At 46.1% G+C, this 26061-nt stretch overlaps 1 protein-coding gene across 1 annotated transcript in view; it reads right to left on the bottom strand.

The window, feature by feature from the left end:
* The window catches only part of LMCD1 (LIM and cysteine rich domains 1), a 66052-nt gene that overhangs the window by 10225 nt on the left and 29766 nt on the right, over positions 1 to 26061 (bottom strand). Inside the window, exons 2-4 of the mRNA XM_033210520.1 lie at positions 23446 to 23534; positions 18846 to 19101; positions 7888 to 8223 (exon numbers count right to left, since the gene is read on the bottom strand). Of these exons, the coding sequence (XP_033066411.1) occupies positions 7888 to 8223; positions 18846 to 19101; positions 23446 to 23534 (681 nt within the window). The remainder of the gene's footprint in view (positions 1 to 7887; positions 8224 to 18845; positions 19102 to 23445; positions 23535 to 26061) is intronic.

The following is a 26061-nucleotide window of genomic DNA, read 5'->3' as shown; positions in this document are numbered from 1 at the left end:
TTTCCTCAGCTTTGTTTTTTGAAATTTTTGTTTTTGTCTGTGATCCACAGTGGGAAATACATTTCATGTCCTGATCCAACACACACACACACTACCGAAAAAAAAAAGCTTCCTAGAAAAATATTTACTACTCCTGAAACACTCTCCCATTTTCAGTTAAAAATATTTTGGTTGTAATCCACTAAATTGATGTATTACCTACTGATGGACTGTGACCTGAAGTTTGAAAACACTGTTTAACTTTGTTAAGAGTATCTCTTAATTCCCTTGTCTGTAAAAAGGAGGATGATATACTTTGTAGGATAATCCTTAGGATTAAGTAAAACAACATGCAAAATCTCTGGCACAGTGCCTGGCACAACCTAGGTAGTCAATGAATGGGAGATGACAGCATCAACATCATCGTCATCACTTAACCCATATTAGCAAAACAAAATTGAGTAAAACCAAAGAGATTAATAAAAAGCTAAAACCAGTCTTTATGATTCTTCTAATTCAGGGGTCAGGAAACTGCATCCATCTGTGGGCCAAATCCAGCCCACCACCTGTTTTTGTAAATACAGTCTGATTGGAACACAGCTACGATCATCTGTTTAGATATTGTCTATGGCAGCTTTAGTGCTTCAAGAGCTCTGTTAATTAGTTGTGACAGAGACCATGTGGCCTGAAAAACCTTCAATATTCACTATATGCCCTGCACAGAAAAAGTTTACCAATCCCTGTTTTAGTCAATGGAATAATATGCAGCCCACTCAAAAAAAAAAAAAAAAAAAAAGCTCGTGAAGGCCATGTGGCAACATGGGAAGTATTTATAGTATAAAAAGTGGGAGAAAGGGAAGTTTCTTTGGAAAAAAAAAAAAGATCTCCCTGAAAGTCTCTAAAGTATCTCCACTGCAAAGCAAGAGGCAGGCAGATGCCAAGAAGCTGGTAACCATAGTGATTTTGCAGTTGCCCCCAGGTTCCTGCCCATGATGCCTGAGCCAGGGGTGGCGGGACTGTGGGGAGCAGGGATTCCTCTGAGTGAATGACCCCAGGTTTGTCTCTGGCCCTCTTACCCTCCTGTCCTCCAGCTCAGATGGGGCTCACTAAGTCGGGAGGAGTGGCAGTTTCAAATTCCCAAGTGGAGCTGGCAGGAAAGCCAGCCAGCCCGCCTGCCGAGCCCACAAGCCAAACATCTGCTTAGACAAAGACTTGGAAGTCCTTTGCCCACAAATATGTCCCTCTATTGGGGCTGGAGTTGGGCTGAGCCGCCAGCTGCTGTAAGTTTCCATCTGAGAGGCAGAACTTTGGCGGGGAGGGAGGGGACGGAGGACTCCCGTCCTCCTCTCAGCATTCTTGTGGGGAAATGGGGCAGAGGGGTCAGACTGTGCTCCCAGCATCCTGGAGGATGATTTCAAACCATATTCACACGTTTTTATGACTGTGGGGAACATCTTCACTTCTCTCAATGGACTGTCATCCTCCTAAGTTTGCTCTTTTGGGGCAGTCACTTGGCCTGAGAAAGGAGTGGTTGGGGAAGGGGCAAGACGGGGAGGCGCCCGACAGGAATGGTAAATGCTAGAGTAGAGATCACATTAAAGGCTATGTTCTGGCTTTCTTTCCCCTTTCTTTAGTTACAAGTTCGAGGTGTGGAGAAAGGCGGAAATTCCTGGGCAAAATAACCATGCCCAGGAAATCTGTGTATTTAATTTCTGAGAAAATATTCAGCGAGCTTTCTAAATGCAGGGCAATGGCTTGATGGAGCTGCTAACAGTCAGAACATTAAGATCATTGCCCACCCAGCTCAGGGGCCCATCAGTTCCATCCAGGTGGGGAGCGCAGGGCTTGGAGAGTGCGCGAGGGACTCCTACCAGCCTGGTGAGTACGACGGGTCCAGGTTGCTGGAGTCAGCAGCTCCCTGGCCATGGAGATCTCTGATACTCAAAAGGCCCACAAGAACCCACAGTGGGTGGAACTGGGGGTGGGCAGGGGAGTCCTTTCATTGTTCTCAGTATGCAGATAAGAGGCTCCCAAATGCTTAGTGGGCTGAGCTGCGAGTTACCCCAAACACTGCTGCCCACCCTGGAGAACCTAAACACTCATGTATATACCCTGTGGCATGGTTGGACCTACCCTGCTGAGGCCCCACCCCAAGACGGCTTCAGACTACATTCTGCCACTGAAGCAGAAGGACTGGGGATTGAACCGAAGCCCCACTATCGTCAGCAAGTGGGGTAACCTCAATGTGCCCCAGGTTCCTCATCTGTGAAATGGGTATAACAACCCCAACCTCTCTCGCTGGTTGTTACAAATGGTTAAAGAGGTTTACTACTTGGGAGGTTGAGGCAGGAGGATGGTTTGAACCTGGGAGTTTGAGACTGCTGTGAGCTATGATCCTGCCACTGCACTCCAGCCTGGGTGAGAAAGTGAGAGCCGTGTATCCAAAAAAAAAAAAAAAGAGATTGAGACCTTGCACAGTGCCTGCTGCAGGCTCACAGTTTCCCCTTTCTTCCCTTGATTCTCATCTTGTCTTCTTTCCTATCCTCCGTCCCCACACAATGGGACAAGTGAGGAAAAGAGAGGGAGACTAAATATTTTTGAATTGTATTGGCCTCACTGATTGAAAAGGGCTCACTTCTTCAGGGGTGACAGCAGGTGCAGTAGCATCTGGGACCAGGAGTTTTCAGGCTTGGTATTGCCCCATGGAGAAGGATTACTCTGACAACTTGGTGGCTGGAGGAACTTCCCATGATATCCTGCCTCTCCTAACCTCAGTGTAATAATAACACTTTCAGAGGACTGCCCTGAGATAGGCATGGACAGCCACAGCTTTTCGTTCATTTCTGAAGTGGACAGAGGTGCCAAGGCTAATTTTAGGTGGCCCTGTCCTGTCAATAGGGCCTGTCTGCTGGCCTGGGGTTGGGAAGCTGGGATTGGGGTCAGAATCTGCTCACTGTGTTCAGACTGTGTAACTGACAGTCCCGGTCATGCAGGTGAGCTGGGCTCAGACGGCAGTGCGTCCTGCAACCTGGCCACCACTGTTATCTGGGCTCACTCAGAACATGGCCCCTTAGTAGGAATTCCCCACAGGCATTTTGGCAATAACGCTCCTCTGGTGTGGACATTATCTTCCAATGGGGATGGTTGGGTGGGGGGGCTGGGTGGGAGGACTTGGCAGGCGGACCCCGCCATAGCTCCGATAGGCCCCCTCCCAAGGACTCAGAGGAAGGACGTTCCCCAGCAGGTGGACAAGGTGGGAGGGAGCCGAGGGAGCTCACAGCTGGTGTGTGTCGGGGGGTGGGTATAGTGGAAAGTGGGGCCCTGGCCTCAGATTGCAGAGAGTTAGTGTCATCAGGGATGGGGGCCGTCAAGATAGGGTACATAGTGTGGTAGATTCTGCACCTGTGCTTCCAGAACTCTCCAGCAACAGGAAGGGTTATACAGCATTCTCAAAGATGGGCTCACTTGGGGTAATCCACCCCCAATTTATCCCACATAAATAAATACATACATAACTTTGGGAGGCCAAGGCAGGTGGATCACAAGGTCAAGAGATCGAGACCATCCTGGCTAACATGGTGAAACTCTGTCTCTACTAGAAATACAAAAACTTAGCTGGGCATGGTGCCTGTAGTTCCAGCTACTTGGGAGGTTGAGGCAGGAGAATGGTGTGAACCTGGGAGGTGGAGCTTGCAGTGAGCCGAGACCGTGCCACTGCACTCCAGCCTGGGCGACAAAGTGATACTCCATCTCAAAATACATACATACATACATACATAGAGCCAGGAAGCCAAATACATCTGGAAAATGCCCATGTTACCATCTAGACTCTCACTATAGGCCAAATTGGTGATATCATTTCTGCTGAGCTCAGATCTAAGGCCCCCCCCTTTCTTTTTTTTTTTTTTCTGAGACAGAGTCTCGCTCTGTTGCCCAGGCTGGAGTGCAGTGGCCAGATCTCAGCTCACTGCAAGCTCCGCCTCCCGAGTTTACACCATTCTCCTGCTTCAGCCTCCCAAGTAGCTGGGACTACAAGTGCCCGCCACCTCACCCGGCTAGATTTTTGTATTTTTTTTTAGTAGAGACGGGGTTTCACCATGTTAGCCAGGATGGTCTCGATCTCCTGACCTCGTGATCTGCCCGTCTCAGCCTCCCAAAGTGCTAAGGCACTTTTTAACACTGTTAGCAGCGGTCCTCAAAGTGTAGCCCCAGACCAGCATCACCCAAGGACTTGTTAGCAATGCACATGCAAAGGCTCCACCCGACACCTACTACTAAGAAGCTCTGGAAGTGCGACCCAGGCTTCTGGAGTTTAACAAGACTTCCAGGTGATTTTAGTTTAAGGACCACAGCATTGGCCTACTAAAGGCTCTGAGAAGTTCTGCTGTAAAGAAACCCATGTAGTTTCTTTCACTCCTGCTGTAAAGAAACTCACGTAGTTTCATGTCCACTTTAATGTCTCCTGAGCCAGCCACATGATCCTTTTATGGTACAAAATATCTGGTAGCTCTCCTAGGAATAAGCTTTGGGAAATGGGAAAGAACATAGACTTGATTTTAGGCAGATGTTCATTTGAATCCCAGTTCTGAGGCCCAGCAGCCTGGGGAGGCACAGCCACTTCACATCGTGGGGCAGTTGTAAGCTTTAAATCAGATACTTGCTTAGTCCTGTCCTCGGTTCAGGCAATGCCCACGGACTTGCCGACGCTAACGACAATCACAGTAAACACGATTAAGATGATAAACAGGCAAGTGTTACAGTTCCCGTATGTTCACGTCTCTCTTTTTGCCCTTCATTTTTCTCCCATAAATCTCTGTTCAGTTTTGGGGTGTCAGGCTGAGTCCTACAATTTCTTCCCCACACCTTTATTTTCAAGTTGAATCCCTGGACCACTTCTTGCAAAAATCATTGCCCTTCACCAGGGGAGCAGAAGTCAGGCCTCCTGCCTGATGCTTGGCTCTGGTAATTGTTCTATGCTGCCCTTTTATGAGAAAGGAGAGGGTGCAAGCGTACAGGGCGGCCAGCACACACGTCCACTTGATGTGAATGCTGGTGAGGCAAGGAAGACGGGTCAGGGAGTGCAGCCCATACCCACCCCTAATGGTGGGGTTGCTGGGAACACACTGTCTGTGGCCTGTCAGCCTATCTAGCTACCCTTATCAGGATTCACTCCCCTGCTTCAAGGAGGTGAAAAGGGAGTTAAATAAGGGCACACAGTCTTCTTCCTGCCTGGAACAAATAACAAGCAGGGTTTTACAACTTAGCATCTTATCACAGAAAGGGTATTGGATCCAGGTTCTGCCCCATAGAAACCATGGGATCTTAGAAAAGTTACCTATTATCTTTGAATCTCACCTGTAAAATGGGTTTGGTAAAATTCACCCTACCAGACAACTGTGAGAATTAAAGATAGACCCTGACAGTGTGAGCATAGTGTTTGGCACAGAGCAGGGGCTTAATAAATGTGGAATTGGAATCGTGCCGTCCCCCTAGGCAAATTGCCTATCCAAATAGATCCCATTTTTTAGGCTTAAGTTCAAACTTTCATTCATGGGTCACATATTTATTGAGCAACTGCTATGTATATCAATGACAGCCACTGCAAATAAAGAGATGAACAAGACCTCAGCATCTACAGAGGATGACAGACATTCATTCACTAATTACATAATAATTAAATTAAAATTGTGGTTGGGGCAGGGACATAGAAGTCTGTCTCCCACAGCTAGCCCAGCCCAGTCCAACCAATAAAGGCTTCCTTTGGAATCCCTACTTATTTTCTGACTTTGGCCTTTTCCATTTACTGTCTAGTATTGTTATTTAAATGCTTCTCAAGTGTCACAGTTATTTCCTAAAACTGACTGTAGGCAAGGACCCGGGTTCTCGCGCTGCCTTTGTCTTTGTTCAATGCTGAACAAATATGCGAGGCTCAGTCAAGAATAAAATACGATGTCAGATCCACATGTCTCTTGGGAATGGCGATTTGGAAATACTACAACGACTTAGAGGTCTCCTTCCAATTTGGAATTATCTAGTATTTAGGGTTTATGAACAAACAGCTATTTGAGGGTAGACAGAAGCCAGGATCAGGGTGGGGTGGGGAAGACCAGTTTATAGACCATGGTAACTAGATCTAATCTTTTTTTCTTTTTTACATCCCTAGGACATGTATTCTTCCTGAGAAATGGGCCTTTCATGCGTCACTGCCAAATCTGTAGTAGGGTAAATAAATCTTGTTCTTTGGTCTTAGAGTCCTCAGATAAAACACTTCCTTGGATGGCAATCCCAGATGGTGCTAATAAGATGGGGCTTGGAGATGGAAGATGCAAGTTTTGGATGATTCCCTTGAGTGACTCCAAGGGAGAAAGAGTACAACCCTCTCTGGATGTGGCAGCAGCTTCGTTTGGGCTGGCATTTCCCTGGGTCGCCTGGCTCATGGGTGACTGCCAGTCTGTTCAGCAAGGTAGATAATGTGCTTGGGGATCTGCTGTGCTGGGACTTCTATCTCCAAAAGTTAATTGCCATAGAAACAAATGAGGACACTTGGTTGACGGGGCAGGGGGAGCAAAAGGTAAAACACGGGCTGGGGACCAGAAATACAGTGCACACTAGCCTCAAGCATTCCTTTCGCCTTCTGTGGGGCAGTTTAAGACAAACCAAGCCATGAGGTTTCATCTCCCTAGCACTGGCTCCTCCTTTCTGTTTTCTCAAAATGGCCCCCAGTGGCTCACTCCTCAACAGCACTTCTTCCACACTGCCACTTCCTATGGGTTGAACATCCCCTCCAAAAACTCACGTTGAAACATAATCCTCTGCATGGCAGTATTGAGAGATGGGGCCTTCAAGAGATGATTGGGTCGTGAGGGCTCAGGCCCTCAGGAATGGATTAATCCACTCATGGCTTAATAGATTAATGGATTATCACATTAGTGGGACTGGCTTCTAAGAAAAGGAAGAGAGACCCGAGTTAGCACACCCAGCCCCCTTGCCATGTGATGCCCTGAGCCACTTCGGGACTCTGCAGAGAGTGCTCACCAGGAAGAAGGCCCACACCAGATGCAGCCCATCGGCCTTGGACTTCTCAGCCTCCACTTATGTATGAAATACATTCCTTTTCTTTATAAGTTACCCAGTTTCAGGTATTCTGCTATAAGTAACAGAAAACGGACTAAGACACTGCTAGAAGAAACGTTTGCAAGCACAGCATGGACCATGTACCTCTGACCAAAAGCCTGTCCATTACCTTTGGAATAAAGTCCTAACTTCGTGGCATTCTGCAGTTTGGGGACAGTGTCCTCTGTTTGTTTGATTTCCTGGGGCATAGCAGCTAATACAAGCTAATCAGTATTTGACTGATGAATGGATGGAAGGAATGAACCCTCCAGAAATCCAGCCTCTGCTGCCCTTCCCAGCCTTGTGTCCCCAGCTCCCCAAGCATGCCACACTTCCAATCACGTGGGACTTCTTTTAATCCTCTAAATGCACTGTGCTTTCTTGAACTCCTGGCTCTTTTTGCAAATGATCACCTCTTTAAGGGGGTACACATCCTCCCTTCAAAGCCTGAAGGCTTGGATGGCCCCTAGACATTCTTTATAGACCGGCTTGTACCTCGCCAACTTCTTGAAGCTTACCCTCACCGCCACGCAGGCTTAGATGTCCCTTCTCTAAACTGTGTCAGTTTTGTCTGTGACCTCCACTGGACTATGAGCCTTTCAAGGGCAGTGGTATTGTATCATTTTCCATGGGCCCGTGCCTGACACAGAGTAAATGAGTAACCAATATCTGCTGAATGCACAAATTCATGAATAAATGCACGAATGAGGGAACAAAGTCCCGTGATGGGGCCCTGACGGTCCAGCCCCGGGCCTGCATGGTTTCAGCCTGGCTGGAAGCATGGGAGAAACTTACGTATTCCACTTCTTTGGACGGGTCACTGAGGCTGCCGTTGGTAGTAGCGGCAGTGGTCTCTGCCCCCTCTGGCTTTTCCTGTTGCTTCCCCTCCTCCTTGGGCAAGCCACCCTGCCCCGGGAGGGCCACTTCTCCCACACCGAGGGCCTCGCTCTTATATTGCTTGACAAATTCTTCCATCAGTTTCAACTCATTCTCCAAAAGTCCACGGCAGCGCGAGGGATCCTGGTCATAGATGGGGAGCTGATGCATGAGTTGGCGGCGGCGGTAAAAGGCGCCCTCCGTGCCTGTCACTGGCTGCTTCTCCTTGGGGATGAGCTCCATGTACTGTAGTCCCTAGGGAGGAGGAGGAAGAAGGGACAACGTGATGTGGACGGGGCTTCATCAGTTAAAGAAACTATGACAGAATCTACCTAAAACTAAAAATGCATTCATTCTCTTCCAGCATTCTCAGCAACTGAAAGACCCACAGTCTATTTTCTTAACTTAATGCAGTTAGATTACTTTTGTAATTTTAGAAAATTTCAAAAGCAATACTGTCCATTGTGACAAATAATACACACATGAGAGAAAAAAACTTTAGTAAAGGAAAAACATGCATCCCTTAGCTACCTTGTGTATGTAGGGAGTGTTCTATGTCTCAATTTTGGTGATAGGGCCATGGAAGAGTATCTGTGTCAAAGTTCGTCAAGCTGTACACATCAGATGCATGCACTTTGCCATATGCATACTGTACGATCATGTGCTACATGACAGCATTTCAGTCCACGATGGGCCACACCACAGTGGTCCCATAAGATTATCATACTCGATTTTTACTGTATCTTTTCTAGGTTTGGATATGTTTACATATACAAATACTGACTGACCATTGTGTTACAATTGCCTATAGTATTCAGTACAGTCACATGCTGTACAATTTGTGGTCTAGGAGCAATAGGCCACACTGTGTAGCCTAGATACGTAGTAGGCTACACCATTTAGGTTTGTGTAAGTGCATTCTTTGACATTCACCTAAAGACAACATCACCTAAGGACACATTTCTCAGAACGAAACCTCAGCATTAAGTGGTGTATGACTGTCCTTTGTTTTAAAAAGGATTTTAAAAACTCACACCTTATTGGCTCATGCTAACAGCTTACCAACAACTTTGTGTTTATCTTTCCAGACTATTTCCTATGTATATTTATTAAATAAGGGCACCCAGTCTTCTTTCTGCCTGGAACAAATAACAAGCAGGGTTGTACTTAATGTACTTAAATGCTATTTTCTGTGCATGTGTACCACTTAAAATGAGTCCTTGGTCAGTGGGTTCTGTTTCTCCTGTGACCGCACCAGCCCATGTCATGGTGTGGGACAGGCAATAATCTTGCGTGTGAGAAGGAGACACTTGTTTGCATCTGCTAATGTGTGCTCTATCTGTTCGTTAAGTAGCTAGCTCTCTACTTGCTAATAATAATCATTATTTTATCGCTTATTCTCCAAGGAACACTGTAGTTTTCAATTTTGGATGGCACTGGAAAGAGAAAGAAGTTTACATTTACTCATGGGCTAGGTTTTCCATCAGAATTTGAATAAAGCTCATTTTGCTTTGTTCTCTGACTTTCTTTTTTTTTTTTTTTTTTTTTTTTTTTTGAGACGGAGTCTCGCTCTGCCGCCCAGGCTGGAGTGCAGTGGCCGGGTCTCAGCTCACTGCAAGCTCCGCCTCCTGGGTTCACGCCATTCTCCTGCCTCAGCCTCCCAAGCAGCTGGGACTACAGGCGCCCGCCATGTCGCCCGGCTAGTTTTTTGTATTTTTTAGTAGAGACGGGGTTTCACCATGTTAGCCAGGATGGTCTCGATCTCCTGACCTTGTGATCCGCCCGTCTCGGCCTCCCAAAGTGCTGGGATTACAGGCTTGAGCCACTGCGCCCGGCCTCTGACTTTCAATTAATAGTAATAATTACACTTACTAGTTTGCCTGTATCCCCAAAGTTGCTATTTTTAAACCTCTTCTCTAGTATCATTTGCTAGACAGTAGCCAGTTGATAAAACTCTTACAGTATAATGACAAGTAATGCCAGCTGGCTGCCTTCACGAAACCTGTGTCCCACTCGGCGCTCTCTTCTCACTGGCCCCACAATTGATGGGCTTGATTTCTACCTTCACTCATGGACTTACACCTCCCCCTGCCCTCAGAAGGAAAAGCCCTCTCTTGTCTTTCCTGTTCTTACAAGCAGCACTGTATGCTTTGATCTCTCCCTAGTCCTTAACCATTCCTAGTGTATTTCAGCTGACCCTCTAGCGGGACTGTCCACTCCCTGAGGGCAGGCCATGTCCCTTCTACTGTAGTAGCAAGAGCAAAGGCTCTGGAATCAGCTTGTCCTGAACCGAAATCCTGGTTGTAGGTATCCCAGCAGTGTGACTGTGGCCATGTCATGCCGACTCTCTGCACAGGTTCTTCGGCTGTGAAAATGAGGCTTGTAAATCCTAGAGTGGCTGTAGGATTACTTAACAGAACCATAGGACTTACCAAGCTGGTCCAACCACGGCCCATGGGCCACATATGGCCCAGGACAGCTTTGAATGTGGCCCAACAGAAATTCGTAAAAAATTTGTAAACTTTCTTAAAACATTATGATATTTTTCTGTGATTTTTTTTTTAAGCTCCTCAGCTATCCTTAGTGATAGTGTATTTTATGTATGGCCCAAGTCAATTCTTCTTCCAGAGAAGCCAAAAGATTAGACACCCCTGATCCACATGCTACTGACTTTCTCTTCTCTTTTCTTTTTTTTTGTTGTTTTTATTTGCTTTTGTTTTTTTGAGACAGAGTCTTGCTTTGTCGCCCAGGCTGGAGTGCAATGGCATGATCTCAGCTCACTGCGACCTCTACCTGCTTGCTTCAAGCGATTATCCTGCCTCTGCCTCCTAAGTGGCTGGGATTACAGGCGTGAGCCACTATGCCTGGCTAATGTTTGTATTTTTAGTAGAGATGGGGTTTCGTCATGTTGGCCAACTTGGTCTCCAACTCCAACTCCCAACCTTAGGTGATCCACCTGCCTCAGCCTCCCAAAATGCTGGGATTATAGGCGTGAGCCACCACACCTGGCTGTCTTTGGTTTTCTATCTGTGGCTTTTCTCTTTTCAAATCTGTGATTACAGTCAGATTCACCAGCTACATATGTCAAAGTAGCGTCTCTCAATAGACACAGTGTACAATAACCCTGTGAAAAATTACTAACATGCAGATTCCCAGGCACCAAGCCCTAGTCAAGATCTCCCTCCAGCAGGTTAGGTGTGGGGTACAGGAATCTGCATTTTAAACAAGACTCCTGGTAACTCTGATGCAAGAAGTTGGCTCCTGGACCTTACTTGAACTACTGTTTCAACGAAATACTGGCAAACAAAAAAAATGAGTGAGATAAACAACTGGGATTCTCAAGCACTGGACAGATATCTGAGGAAAGGCCGGTGGATGATTCCCAGCTGCTTCAGGCTTTTGCAAAACTTAAGAATTCTCAAGGAAGAAATATGAATTTTGCTAACACCTGAGAGAGGCCTAAATGAGCTCTTACTCTGCTCCAAGTTATAGTCAGAGATTAACATTCTTGATCAGAATGGTGTAATTTAAGTAGATGTTCATTTTAGATTTGCTATCTTTGTAACATGAATTTTGTTTCTCTCAAAACTGAATATTTTTACTTCATTTACCTCCTGGGCAACATTCCTAATTAAAAAAAAAAAGTCAACCTTGTATAAAATTGCTTTTTCTTAGAAAAGTATAATTAAATCATTATTGACATAAGGTTTTTCATGGTTTATTAATTAAAAAATATGTAAAGGCAACTTCTAATAGTAGAATCGACAAAGTCTCAGGTCAATAACATTTCCACATCATATAACTGGTAACTGTCTGAATATTAATGTGTCCAATTTGGCCTCATTTATATATTTGTTTTTATTGAACAGAACTCTTATACTTGGGTGAGTCCCAGGGATGGAGAGATTAGGGGAAGATACAAGTCAGGGCCACAGCCTGAGAAACTGTGAGAGGCAAATTGTTCATTTCATCCTGGACAACCATTTTCCATTTCTGTACCTGACCCTGACTCTGAACCTTAGCACCTGGTCTCCTGATTCCCATCACCTAGGTGGCCGCTGCTAGGTTCATCCTCTTAGAACCCATCTGGCCCATAGCTTATCACTTGGGGCTGGACTCATTTGGGAATTGTGGGAGTGAACACGGAAATTCATGCTGAAATGCATATCGTACAGACCCTGTTGCTGTCTGATTTTAGGGAGCAGTGGTGAGGAAGCTAGGGTTGTTGTGGGGTGGGGGAGTACAAGTCTAGGGCTTGGTACCTGCTGAGATTCATAGTAAATAAATTCTGGGAAACAGCATAGAAAAGGGAGAGGCAGGTGACCTGAGCTCCTGTGGGACTCAAATTGAGGGGTGGCTACAGATGCCCCATTGGTGGCTCTGCCCTAGATCCCAGAGGACACTTGTCTGAGACACCTTCTGGCACCATAGGCTCATAGCATACCCAGTTAATCCCAGGTATGTCTGCACACTTCTGAATGCTTTTCAAGGTGCTTTCTCAGATAGAAGAGATGACCTGAGTGGTAGAGTGTCAGGAAGTCAGGGTTTTAGGTCCGGTCCTCCTGCTGCTCTGTGTCAGACCAAGAAAATATCTCCTGGGCCTCAGTTTCCTCATCTACAAAGTTCAGGGTAGATTGTGTAATCCCTAGGGTTCTGACTATCGTGAGAAATCCCTGGCAATCTCACTCAATAGTCACCACAACCAAGAGAGAGAGAAGAGCAGTATCACTAACCCGAATTTATAGCTCGGAAAAGGGGAAGGAGATGGTGGATTCCTGTCAAAGAGGCCAAGATAGTCCACCAACCACATGGACGAGCAGAAGCCCCTGTGCATCCCACAGCTGCAGAAACATCTGGAAAGGGCTTCATCCTGACCCCGTCTTAGGAGACTGGGGTGTCTGGTATCTTCCTTCTTGATCAGTAGGAAATTACAAGTGGCTTCTAACACAAATATGTCAGCCAGGTAGGTCTGAAGAATCTCAAACCTTAGGGTGCATAAGAACCACTGGGAGACCTTGTGAAAAGTTTTCTGGGTCTATCCTTAGGTTCTGATTTAGGAGGTCTGAAGAGGCCTAGAAATGAGCACTTTAAGCTAGGAGCGGTGGCACATGCCTATAATCCCAGCATTTCCAAGGCTGACCCAGGAGGATTGCTTGAGGCCAGCCTGGGAAACACAGAGAGACCTCATCTCTACAAAATACTAAAAAATCAGCCAGGTGTGGTGGCACATGCCTGTAGACCTGACTACTTCAGTGGCTGAGGTGGGAGGATCGCTTGAGCCCAGGAGCTCAAGGTTATAGTGAGTTACGATCACACCACTGCAGTCTAGCCTGGGTAACATGTCTCAAAATCTATCTATCTATCTATCTATCTATCTATCTATCTATCAGCCGTTTAAAAGTTTCTCCTGGGTGGCTCCGACACAAGGCATCTTAGGGTTGGGGCTTCTCTGGGAGCAGTGAGTGGGGAAAGAGGATGTGACCATCAGAGACAGTGGGAAGTAGCAGCTGGACAGCCAAGAGGCTGGAGCAGGCACAGGGCCCTGCAGAGACGTGTTAGTGTGTAGCCTCGGGTGGCAAATTTGCTCACACTGTCCCCTTCCTATTTCTTGCCCAGGGCCTGTCCCTGCTTCCAGAATCTAAAGAAGGATTTTGGAGAAGTGGAAACAAGAGATTGGCTCACTCTGCTAGCGTGGGGATCAGGCCTGACTAGCATCTTTCTCACACTAAGTGCTGAAGCAGCCCCGTCCAGGCTGATTCGGCTCATGGGAGAGTAATTGCCCCTCCTGGGAAGACTGCTGACTTCCCCAGGTTCAGCAGTTGAAGGGATGATAGAAGTAGCCAACTCAGGGAGGGCTTGCTATGCTCCAGGCACGCTGCCAAGTGCTTCACACACGTGAACCTATTTAATTCTCACAACAATCCTAGCAGGAAGGTACTAATGTTACCTCTTGAAAAACAGAGGCACAGAGAAGTTAAATAACCTCCCCAAGGTCACACAGCTAGTATGTGATAGAGACAGCTTTGAACCCAGAAGCATGGGTCTCAAGCCCTTCTCTGCTGCCTCTCCAGAAGATGGATGATTTTCCAAGAGGAAAAATGTTCCCCAATCTCTGGAGGCATCTCCTTTAGTCATCACTTCAGAGTGAGCGGGCTGTGTAAGCATCAAGTGGTAACAGGATCCCCCATTCCCTGGATGTGTCTGTTTCTCTGGGATTCCAGGACCTGCATCCTTTTCTTCTGAACTTTACAATTGTTGGTGTGCTAGGGATCCTGGGGCAGCATCTGGGTGTGGAATCAGCCAGATGTTAGCTGACCCCTGCGTTCATGGTGTCCTTTCACGGCTCTGCACTGGCTTTGGGTGTCTGTGGCTGCAGGGGTAATGTGCTTCCTGTCTGGAGCCTTGGAGAAAGGGAGTTTCCCTTCCCAAGGACCCAGTGATCCTTTTGCAGCTCAAAGCTCCAGCTGGGGCTGGACATGGTGGCTCATGCCTGTAATCCAAGCACTTTGGAAGGCCGAAGGGGGCAGATCGCTTGAGGTCAGGACTTTGAGACCAGCTTGGCCAACATGGTAAAACCCCATCTTTACTTAAAAAAAAAATTAGCTGGGCATATAGTCCCAGCTACTTGGGAAGCTGAGGCACGAGAATTGCTTGAACCCAGGAGGCAGAGGTTGTAGTGAGATCAGATCCTGCCACTGTGACAGAGGAAGACTCAGTCTCAAAAAAAAAAAAAAAAAAAAAAAGGCTCCAGCCTCTCTGTCTTTGCATTGTCAATGCTACCACACCCAGCTGCCACTGGTGTGTACTTTGAGATGCCTGGCCTTGCCTGGCTGGTCTGAGACTTCCACCACTGCTCCCTATTCACAAACGTTGCTAATCAAGACCTCAGAATCCCTCTTAACACAGCCCTCCAAGCAACCACGATTGACTGGCATGGACTTGGGAAGGGAATGACAGGGACAGAGGTTTGGGCCAGAGTCAACCACCTGGCACTGCACTGACTCTGAAACAGAATCTCCCAGGTATCTCTCTGATAACCAACTACGTCACGTTATCTACCTCTGACACCTCACGTTCCCATAACCTTTAGCAGGAGGCGTTTTCCCAGACCAGTTGGGAATTTGGTTTAGGTTTTATGTTTTCCCTGAGGACCTTTCTTTATTTTTCTTTTTTTCTGAGATGGAGTTTTGCTCTTGTTGCCCAGGCTGGAGTGCAGTGGCACAATCTCGGCTCACTGCAACCTCCGCCTCCTGGGTTCAAGCAATTATCTAGCCTCAGCTTCCCGAGTAGCTGGGATTACAGGTGCCCGCTACAACACCCAGCTAATTTTGTATTTTTAGTAGAGGCAGGGTTTCACCATGTTGGTCAGGCTGGTCTCAAACCCCTGACCTCAGGTGATCCACCCACCTCGGCCTCCCAAAGTGCTGGGATTACAGGTGTGAGCCACTGTACCTGACCCCCTGAGGACCTTTCTGAGTTATTTGGTGCTCTGCAACCTGGCTGGGACACGTTGAGTGGAGAAGTTCCAAGAATCTGACTGTATCAGGAAAGAAACTAAAAATGCAAAGCAAAGTGGAAGGGAAGGAACTCCTATACCCTGGATTAGGCAATGAAACACATGGGATCTGGAATCCAGAGACCCTGTTCTGATTCTTTTCTTTCTGATTCTTCTGCTGGCAGCCAAGAACAGTAAATGGGCTTCATCTGACAAGTCAACCCCAGCACGTAGTGGTGACCTAGAGTGCTGTGTGAAGAAGGATCCTGAGGGCCGATAAGGAGTCAATGGGAAACAGTACTATGACTGATAAGCAATGCCTGCCATGGGTGTGGAAGCAGAGGGCGAGGTATGAGTAAGTGCCACCCCTGCATTGGCTCCTCACGGGCCTCTGTTTGCTCCTCTGTAAAATGGGCCTGTAACATTCTCAGTAAATAGGGAGTGGTGAGATGTTCACGAGATATATACACAAATGTTCAGTGGATGCTGGTTTCCTTTGTCTTCTCCCTCTTTCCTTCCCCCAAATCCTGGCTAGCTTTCAAAGCCACACTCAAGCTGCTTCCTGTTCATGATCGCCTTCCCTGAAAATGCTAACCCAGAGTATCTGCTCCTTCCTGCCTCCCCTCCCACCTGCCAGTTCGCCTGGCCTGGCCTGGATTGGTAGGGAAGAGCCCAAACTTTGGAGTCAGAGTGGCCTGAGTTCAAGACCTGGCTCTGTCACTTAAATCGGCTGTGGGACATTTGGCTAGCTGCATTGCTGCATCGTCTCTCGGAGCCTCAGTTTACTTCTTTGTAGATGAGGGTAATGAACGTATACTTCTAACAGTGCTGGAAAATTAGATGAGATTGTGCATGGATAGTTCCTAGTATAGTGGCTGGTAGACAGTAAATACTTAACAAATATCCACAATTAGGCTTATTGTTATCAGCATTTGAAGGCTTAAGAATTGCTCAGGCTTTCTTTCTGGTTGCAAAGGATGAGACATAGCAAAATTCAGTCCCATTCCCAAAATATAATCAGTCTTGATCATTCAGTAATTTAAAAAAAGTTAGGAAGCTCAGTGGCAAGGGAGAATTGTCCAATCTCAGAAATGTGACTTGCCCTGGACGCCCAGATGCAGAGCAGACAGAGGGGTTCTTTATAGCTATGTGGTTTTATGAGCCAGCATTAATCACTGCCTGACGATGCCTTCGCCTGATTAGTCTGGGGTCAACGTATTTGGGGTTTTCACCAGCCAGTCCCTGACGCCCATAGATGGCTCCTTCATGAGCTGCTTGCTTTAGTTTCCACTGACGTCCTGGAGACCTGCTTGATAGCTTACCCAGACCTGGAGCTGGAGGGAGACCTGAGCTCTGAACTACCGGGCATGTCCTGGCTTTGCTGTTGTTCTGTGGCCACGCTCTGTGGCCCGGGACCAGCCCCTGTCTAGCACTAAAAACTTTTGAAGGCCAATTAACCATTCTGTGTTTCCTTACATGTAAAACAACTCTGCCTTACAGGGTGATTGAGTTCATGGATGCTGAAGTGTTCTTTTAAAATGTGCTTTTCCTTTTCAAAAAGTACAGATCAAGAAAAAAATCTTAGCCGCTCTTCACTTTATCTGGAAGGGATTTTCCCTCCTTAAGGCAACAGCTTAGAACTGTGCCTCTCAAACTCCATATGGTGAAGGATCAAGGTTTGTTTGTTTTTCACTTATTGCAGAGTGATTTGTAGTCTCTCTCATGTGATTAGAATGTAGCACATGCCCCATTAGATTTCAGTGTGAGTCTTACCACGTGGAATTCTGTTCAATGGTATGAGTTCTCATCCCATCACATAGTTGCATGTCAAACTGCTGTAACATTTTCCCAACATATATTCTCACATTGGGTCTAGGTCACAAAGACTGTGTGGAACAGCTCCAGTCCACAGCCCACACTTGGAGCATCTCTGGCCTAAAAGGTAACATTGCACTAACACTTGTCACACCTATCCTGCACCCTGCACTGTGCTGGGTGCAGGGATGTTACAGTTTACAGGACAGACAGGGTGTCTGCCTTCCTATCTAGGCACAGAAAAAGATAACCTGCTTGCAATAAAAGTTGTTAAAGAAACCAAAAGAAAGAAAAAATGTGATAGGATGGCAGGTAACATCTATTGTAAACTGAATATCTGGAGAAGGACTATTTAGGAAGAGCAAGGAAAGAACCTTTCAAAAAAGGATCAGGAAGTGCGAAAGCCCCAAGGAGGGCAGGAGCTTGGTGTGTTCTAGCACTGGAAGCAGGAAGCTGGAGTGTCATAAGGTGTTGAGATGTTGGGAGTGACAGCACAGTGATGGGAGCCATGGAAGAGTCTGAAGGGTAGGGCTATGAAGGACTCCAAAGGCACTCCTTTTCTTCCAGCAAATATTCAGTTAAATGCCATGCTTGCATTTTTAAAATTGTTGAACCTTCTACAAATTGTATTAACTTATAGAAATCATCCAGCCTCTTGTTACTCCACGTGTGGGGTTCTGGGGAGCAGTAGCATCAACATCACTTGGGAGTGTGACAGGCGTGTCATATCTCAGGATGGCCCTAAACCTGCTGGATGCATTTTGATGAGCTCCCCAGGTGATATCTACACATGTTGAGCTTATAGGAGCCCTGATCCAGTGCATTGGATCTTGAAGGTGGCTGCATGGGGAGTCATTTAAAATGGTCACATCTGATGATTTGGATTCTGTAGTTTGGAGCTTCTGACTCAGTGGTCTGGGATAAGACTTGGGTATGGAGACCTTCTGCAGGTCCTGGGGATTTCAGTGAGCAGCTAGGGTGTAACCTTGTGTGAGTCACTTGCTCTCTCTGGACCTGTGTCCTTTCTGCCCTCCTCAGGGTTTCTCTGATCATTTACCTGAGATTTCTCTGGTTGCTTTTGTTCAAGGTTGTATAAAACCAGTTTGGTTCTCCCTTCTAAGACCAATAGGTTTCAGTGTTTAGGCAGAAGAGAGAACTGTTTCTCAGCTCTCCTACAGGTTTACAAAGGGCATATCCCAGGCTCCTTTGAGGGAAAATGAGTATCTTGCAGATGGAGACAAGCACTCAGAATTTTGAGTGATAAACTATCTCCTGTTCAGAAGTATGGAGCCCAAATGGAACAATGATTGCCCCTGTACTAGAGCTGCAAGGCCTCTTAGGGCCATATGAAGACCTCTACCCATTTCATGGATAAGGAAAACTGAGGCCCGGATAGTTTTCATTTCAACATCACATAATATAAGGGCAGGGCTAAAACCACAGCCACTCCTGTCATTTTTGTGACCTTGATCTCTTGCCACCCCATGTTTGAAGTTCAGAAACACTTGACATAGCTAGTATTTATAAGGATAGGAAAACAACTGCTTAGTTGGGGAAGCTCTCTTACCAGTTTCTGGGTGACTCCAGGGGGAGCCCACTCGTAGGTGATGGTGTCAAAAGTGGGATCTTTTCCAGTGGCAATAGGGTTGGTCATGATCATCCGGTTCCTCTTATAAATCCGGATGCCATCCCCGCCTTTCACCCGAGCAGTGAGGGTGGAATACTTGGAGTCCATCAGCAAGCGGCCAATTTTCCGATCGTCTTCTAGGTCGGAGGTTAGGCAGTGGTCTTCTTGGCTGCATTTGCAAGACTTGCATATTTTTCTGGGGGTGGGTGGATAGAGATGAGTGAGATTAACTTCCAGAAAAAAGAGGCAGATTTTTTTGCTAGCAGCATCTACCCTTTTAAAAGCAAGCTAAAACTTTAAGTTGGAAAGGTTAGCAGCAGACAAATGGTAACCTGAGACTAAAAGGCCTTTGGAATTGGGATTTGCATTTGGGAAATGACAGTGTTTGTATTAATCTATCAGTGAGGAATGTAGGATACAATTTTTGCTGATAAAAAGAGTGGCATGTTTTCCCTCCTGCTGGTTGCCACGGCAAAGGCTGATTTGTTCATCAGAGATGCTCTAAAGCTGGGATGGAGTCTGTGTGGCCCATAGCCTAAACCTGGCCCACAATCTGCTCTTGCAAATAAAGTTTTATTGGAACATAGCCATTCCCATTCATTTACATATTGTCTGTGGTTGATCTGGGGCAACAACAGCAGAGTTAGTAGTTACAACAGAGAGCACCTGGCTCACAAAGCCTAAAATATGTACTTACTTTCTGGCCCTTTACAAAAAAAGTTTGCTAACTCCGGCTCTAAAGAATTATTAAAATTGTTTCCCAAGATCATAGCCTTGGAGCTTCAGCAACTTTTAAACTCTTTTGCATAAATGCTGACGTTAGAATGCAGCAAACATTTTCTTCAAGAAATTTATGAACAGAACCCAGCAGGGAGAGAGCTGAGAAAACCCCTCTGGCTGCGGAGATGGATGTTTGTTGGGAAGGCTTTGTAAGGAGAAGGAAACACATCCTGGGGAGGGTTCAGGTTTACTAAAAAGCCTCATGCTTCTCTTTGACAATAAAAAAAAATGTGTGGCTACTTGGTGTCATGCTGTTAAGGTTTAGAAATCCAGAGTTCCACGGCGTGAGGGGAAAATTGCTCCCCTCCCTTTCCAGCCTGTCACCATGGGCAGGCTGTGCTGGGTCTCAGATGCTCTTCTGCATGCAACTTGAGAGCTTGTTAAGTAAAGTGAGCAATGTCAAGGCCAACTGCAGGGATGAGGGAGGCCCAGCAAGGGAGGTCACTGCAGCTGAATGATCGGCAAAGCCGAGGGAACCCTCCTTTTCCCTCCTATACTCAGGAAGTAAATACGTCTGATCGAATATCACAAATGTTGATTGTGTGGCTAATGGGGACATACCTTGATGGACTGCATTAATGGTGCTCAACTAAGGTCAATTCTGTGCCTCGGGACAGAATTAGCAATGTCTGAAGACATTTTCGATTGTCCCAGTGGGGTAGGGGAGTGCTATTGGTGTCTGGTGGGCAGAGGCCAGGGATGCTGCTAAACATTCTACATTCCACAGAACAGCTCCAACAACAAAGAGTTATGAGCCCCAAAATGTCAATTGTGCTAAGAGACTGGGAACCCCTCACTGAATATGAAAAGAAGGGCTTGTTGTGACCTTTAAGGAGCTTACAGTTGGGATGGGGGAGGGAGAGACAATCAGATGGAAACTAAAGTACAATACGTTTGGGGCAGAAGAGAGTTGCCTATAATCTGGGGGTAGTTCTACTGGCCTAGGCCAGTTCTTTGGGAGATTATTATGTGGTACATAGAAAAAGGCTTGGTGCTTAGTGGTCATGAGTTTGGAAAACAGTGGGCTAAGGGAGGTTAAACACCTCTCTTTAGTGCAAAGCTACTCCTTGACTTTGATATGGTGATGTGCGGCATGACATTTGAATGCTACTGGAGAAGCTTGCAGTACAAGTTCACATTCAGTGGGCTGCAATTTGAGAAATGTTAAAATTGACAATCTCAAGGATGCATTCCAGTAGCAAAAAAGAGAAAATGACCCTAAGGGTGCTGCAGGGAATAAATGAGGTTTTCCTTCTCAAAAAAAATTAAATAAAAATAAAAATGGGTGGTTTTGTTTTGCATTTTATTCACAATCAGTAATATTCTCTTGCTTATCCCTTTTCAGAGCCAGGCACGAGGAACCTGCTTCTTTAAGAAGTCAGGCACTAGGCAGTATCAGGGGTTGACAGGTGGGGAGTGAGAATAGCAGGGCTGGAAGTGGAAGGAGGAGGAAGAGGCAGAAAGTGAAGGAAATCCTGGCATGGAGGGACACGGAGGAACCTGACTCTTCAGTGTCCCATCTGACCTTCTGACCTCCCCAATATTTTCCATAAATAGAACTAGATGAGGAGGCTGCCCATAGCTTTTTCGGTTAATGTGGAATTTCAGGATGCTAATTAGAGAGGCTGGGAATGCAAAACATTTCAAAACAAAAAAAAAGTTAACAGATCTGAGATGCTCTTTGAAACTGTGTCGACACAATTTCCCCCTTTTATTCACGCTCTTCATGTGGCCAGGCACATTTCTGGGACTTTATACATGAGGGATACACCCCTCTCACTCCATCCCACTCTTTCCAGGTGCCCAGATTGTAGAGGACACAGGCACACCCCAAAATATCCTCAACGGTATTAAAACGGTCATTTCTGCAATCTGTCATTGGTAACCTGAGACTGAATTCTGTCCTGTGATGATTAGCTGATGGACTTTCCTATTAAACCAGGTTGGCTGGCACTTTGGTCATTTAAAGGTCTTTCAAACAATTGAGAGTTTTAAAAAGTTTAACAGGATTTCCCTCCTAAGCTTCTGTGATGTTACTGCTTCAATTTGAGTCTAATTTAAGTCCCTATTTGGATTCTTCAAACCAAGGACACTTGATATGCAGGACCTACAAGCTTCAATCTGTATTTCTTCACTTGATGTTCAAATCATTTGTACGATGACAAGGAAATGGAGGGATTAAAACAATACTAAGAGACTTCTGCTTGTAGCCATGAGAAACAGGGTCCAGAATTGTCCTCTCTTCCTAAACAACTGGAAAACCAGAAAAAAATCTACTAAACAACCATTTTCAGATGTTTGACAGCAGGCAGCACAGGATTGTGATCCTTGAGAGAAAGGAAAACTGATTTAATTGACTCAGTGGGTGTATTTAGATAACATTTTCTCCTGGCTCAAGAAGTCTAAAAGGAGACACCCTAGCTGTCTTCAAATTGCTGAGGAGGAATCAACGCTGTTCTGAGATTCTAAGGGAAGATTCAGGACCAGTGGGGTTGAAATGATAAGGAAGTTGACTTTTCCAGGCCAGAAAGAGCTCAAATGGCCAAAACAGAAATGTGGAGAACTCCTCCTAGGAGTGTTTAAATTATAGATGGATTTTTTGCAGGGGATAGAAGCCTGAGTTAGATGACCTTGAAGGTCCCTAGCAACCAGAAGACGATGCGAGCTCCTCTGAGGTTGGGAACTGTCAGGGAATGGAGTCAGGGAACAGAGTTCTGCTCTGAAAGCTCATAGCCCAGTATACTGCAGAATGGTTAGGTGCATGGGATTGGGATACACGCAGATCTGAGTTCAAATCCTGCCGTTTGGGAGTTGTCACCCCATTGCCTGCCTTCAGTGTCCTGATCAACAAAATGGAGATACCTAATACCTACTGCTTTGGTTTATTTCAACATTTAAATAAAAAAGATTCCATTCGGTTCATGAGTAAGTAGTTATTTTTATAATTCCCATCTCATAATGGAAGTCACCTGCTGCGAAAACACCTTCCAAACTTTGTTCCCCCACTGAGGGCCCAGGGCAACACTACAGCAGTGATGATAAAAACTCTTTCTTTGCTATGTGCTCCGCAGAACTTAACTTTCCTCTCCCAGGGCTGCAGGGACAGTCTCACAGTCTATTCCCTGCACAACTCTAGAGGTGCTGTCCACATACATGCTGACATGAGTGCTGCCCAGGGACTGTGCAGTGTGGCAGCCTCACTCTTGTCCTCAGAATCATCAGTGGAAAAAAGAAAGAAAACTTCTGCAAATCCAACTCCAGCTGGATCTTATGGTCCTCCTGTGCAGATATGAATACCAGGTCCTGGTTTTTAAGTACTGTGGACAGAATGACCTCTCTCTCTGTCCCAGGGGTCACTCTAGACTAAAACCCATCAACAGCGATGTCAGTGCAGTGGGGGGAGATCAATCTCATCCACCAAACCTCAAGGCATACCCCAAATGCACAAGGGACCAGCTAACCTCTGCCTGGGTCTTCCCAGAGCAGTTCTTGCTGGGCTGGGCTTGGTGGACTCTACCTTGAAATGGTTTAGGAAGTGCTAAACTCCTTCTTCACATCTTTACTTCCCCCGCCACCCTCCCCCAAGGACTTTTTTCATGTTTCTGAATTGGACCAAGCAGGAGAGCCTTCCCTCTGCAGGCATCCTTCCCTGACAACGCATACAACCAAAGCAGTCTCAGCGAAGAAAGCAACCAGGGTTCCCCGAGAGGACAGCCAAGTAACAAAGGCAGATAGGGACCCTCCTGACAAAATCTGTTACCTCCATGAATGTGGCTCGAAGCCCGAACATGTCCCCTTGCATCCCAAACATGCCACACCTCTTGCTGACTGCAGCTGGCCCAGGGACATCTGGAAAAGGAACAGAAAAGAGGGTGTTTTCCTTCCAAACATCTTGGACGGGAGATGCTTGACCTCTAAAAGACTTGGCATGCTGGCAAAGGGACTGTGTGGGGTTCAAAGGGCTTGAGATCAATAAGCCATCACAAACTGTTTACCAGGAACTGAGAAGACCAAACGGGAACATGGAATGGGGCCAGAGGGTAGGCAAGTGTGGAAGGGTGGGGCTCTTCCCAGTAAGAATGCAATGGGGGTTCTTTCCCAGCCTCCAGTGCTGTTTCAAAACAGCAAGACTGGTTGGAAACGCCCTGCTGTGAGTGACCATCTATCTGTTCCATCCCCCACCCTCACCCATTCTCACTTGTCACTGGAATGGAATCTCCAATGAGGGTCTCCTCTCCCTCATTTATTTGTGATTTATTGATAGAATGTGATTAAACCAAAGCTACAGACACAAACAAACATGCATGCTGCCAAATGTTTATAGCTCCAAGCATAACTTAAATATTTTGCTAAAACATTGAAACATCACATGAGTACTTAAAATGTCCTTTGGAAGGAGAACAATGCATGAGACAGGTTTTACTACTTGTTACCAACCAAAGGTACCAAAAGTGCATTGGCTGCTGCTGCTGAGGTGTTTAGACCCAAATGGCATCTTCGAACCAGAAGCATCACCTGGGAGCTTGCCAGAAATACAGACCATCAGACCCCACTCCAGCCCGTTTGAATCAGAATCTGTACTTTAACAAAATTCCCAGGAGATCTTCATTACATTAACATTGGAGAAGAAGTGGGTTAGTAATATGGATCTGCTGGCTGAGAAACTTACCCAACTCTCCATTGGGGTTGGGGTGGGGACGACTTGGTACAGGGATGTACTTTATTATGATTTCACCAGAAGCAGGGCTCAATCAACTAGTAATGTAAAGGGATAAGCTTCTTATCCAACAAACATACCATTTATTTAGCATCTACTATGTACCAGACACAGGAATACAACATAAGACTCAGGTGTGCCCTAGTGGAACTCACGGTTAGCTAGGTGGATATGGAGAGAAAAACACGTTCATCTCCTGCTCCTGTAAGGGGCAAGTCTGAGGTAAAGGAAGCTGCCTGCTGTGTAGTAAAAAAGGCACGGATTTTGGAGTTTGAGAGACTTGGATTCCAAATTGAGCTTTTCAACTTATTGTCTACATGGCCTTGGACATACTGAGCCTCAGTTTCCTTACCTGCCAAATGGGTACAGAGATAATATATGTAACATACAGGACCACATTAGGCACTAGAAATGGTAACTGTTCTTATTTTGCCACAGATTTTAGAAGCACAAAGGCAGGTGTTAATAAACTCATATGGGAAATATGAATTTATTAGAGCAGATTACTTCTTCTTAGAGGAGGTGATTTTGGATTTGGGCTGTGCAAGATGGACAGACAGAAAAGGGGAAGGAGATGCCTAGCAGAAGGAAGAAAATGTGCAAGGTAAAAAAGGTATGAAAGCCATGATGAGTAGGGTGTACAATCTGAGCATGTCCTTTGGATGCTACTAGTCTATTCTCTTGGCATTTAAGAGGGGGAAAAAAAAACAAGCAGTGAAACTTGTGAAGCCATCCTCATTGCCAGTGGTAGAATTCAGACATATGGAAAGAGACAACTGTCCTTCACAATACTTCTCTTCTGTACCAAATCTTCCTACAATAATGCCTCCCTCCCTGCCTTCTATTTGGTCACTGCTGTTTACACCATGTCCCCACACACTCTGTCATTTTGTTCAATACATATTTACAGCTTCAGGGAGTGACAGCCGTATTGCACATATGTGGAGTGTGGAGGGAAGCATGTTTATATTTAGGCCTATTCAATGCTAGAGTCATGTGAAAAGTGAAAATTAAGACAACATCCACTGCTAACTCATTCTCCTAAGCTGGGGAGCTTTCATTCACAGGCAGGACTTTGCTCCCTAAAGCCACTGGCATATAACCTTGGTCATTTCCACCTCTCCTTCTTGACACCTTCAGTTCTCCTAGTTGAAATGCAGTGATCTTTACACACTTAAAATTGGAGGCATTCAAAGTTTATTTTGGGAGATATACAACTTGTGAATAAGGCTTCATTGTTGGACCATTTCATATACACTCAGAGGGCTGGAAACTGGAGAGGTAGGTGGAAGCATTTCCAAGTGGCAAAGCACCCTGCACACTTCAGCTTTATTGTTCTTCTAATGAGAGGCTGATTTAACCCTCATTCTACAAGGGGATTAGTTCTGATGCTTGGCTTGGAGAGTGGAGCTGCAATCTGCCTGCAAACTCAGAGTTTGATTTAGAAATAGTGATGCAGGTAGCATAGCAGGGCAGAGCAGAGCACTGGCTGGTGATGCGGGGGTCTGGCCTTTGGGTGCCAACTCTGGCATTTATTAGCTGTGTGACAGGAGACGAGTAATTTTCTTGCCCAGCCTAAAGCATCTCCTCTGAAAAACAAGGAACTTGCCTGCACTGGGGTTGCCCACATTCTGTTCTGCAGGATCCTCACTTGGTAAG

Source organism: Trachypithecus francoisi, unplaced genomic scaffold, assembly GCF_009764315.1.
Source record: "Trachypithecus francoisi isolate TF-2019V2 unplaced genomic scaffold, Tfra_2.0 Lachesis_group0, whole genome shotgun sequence".
NCBI classification, from domain to species: domain Eukaryota; kingdom Metazoa; phylum Chordata; class Mammalia; order Primates; family Cercopithecidae; genus Trachypithecus; species Trachypithecus francoisi.
The sequence above is the reverse complement of the archived record's forward strand: the minus strand, read 5'-3'. Positions and strand labels throughout refer to the sequence as shown.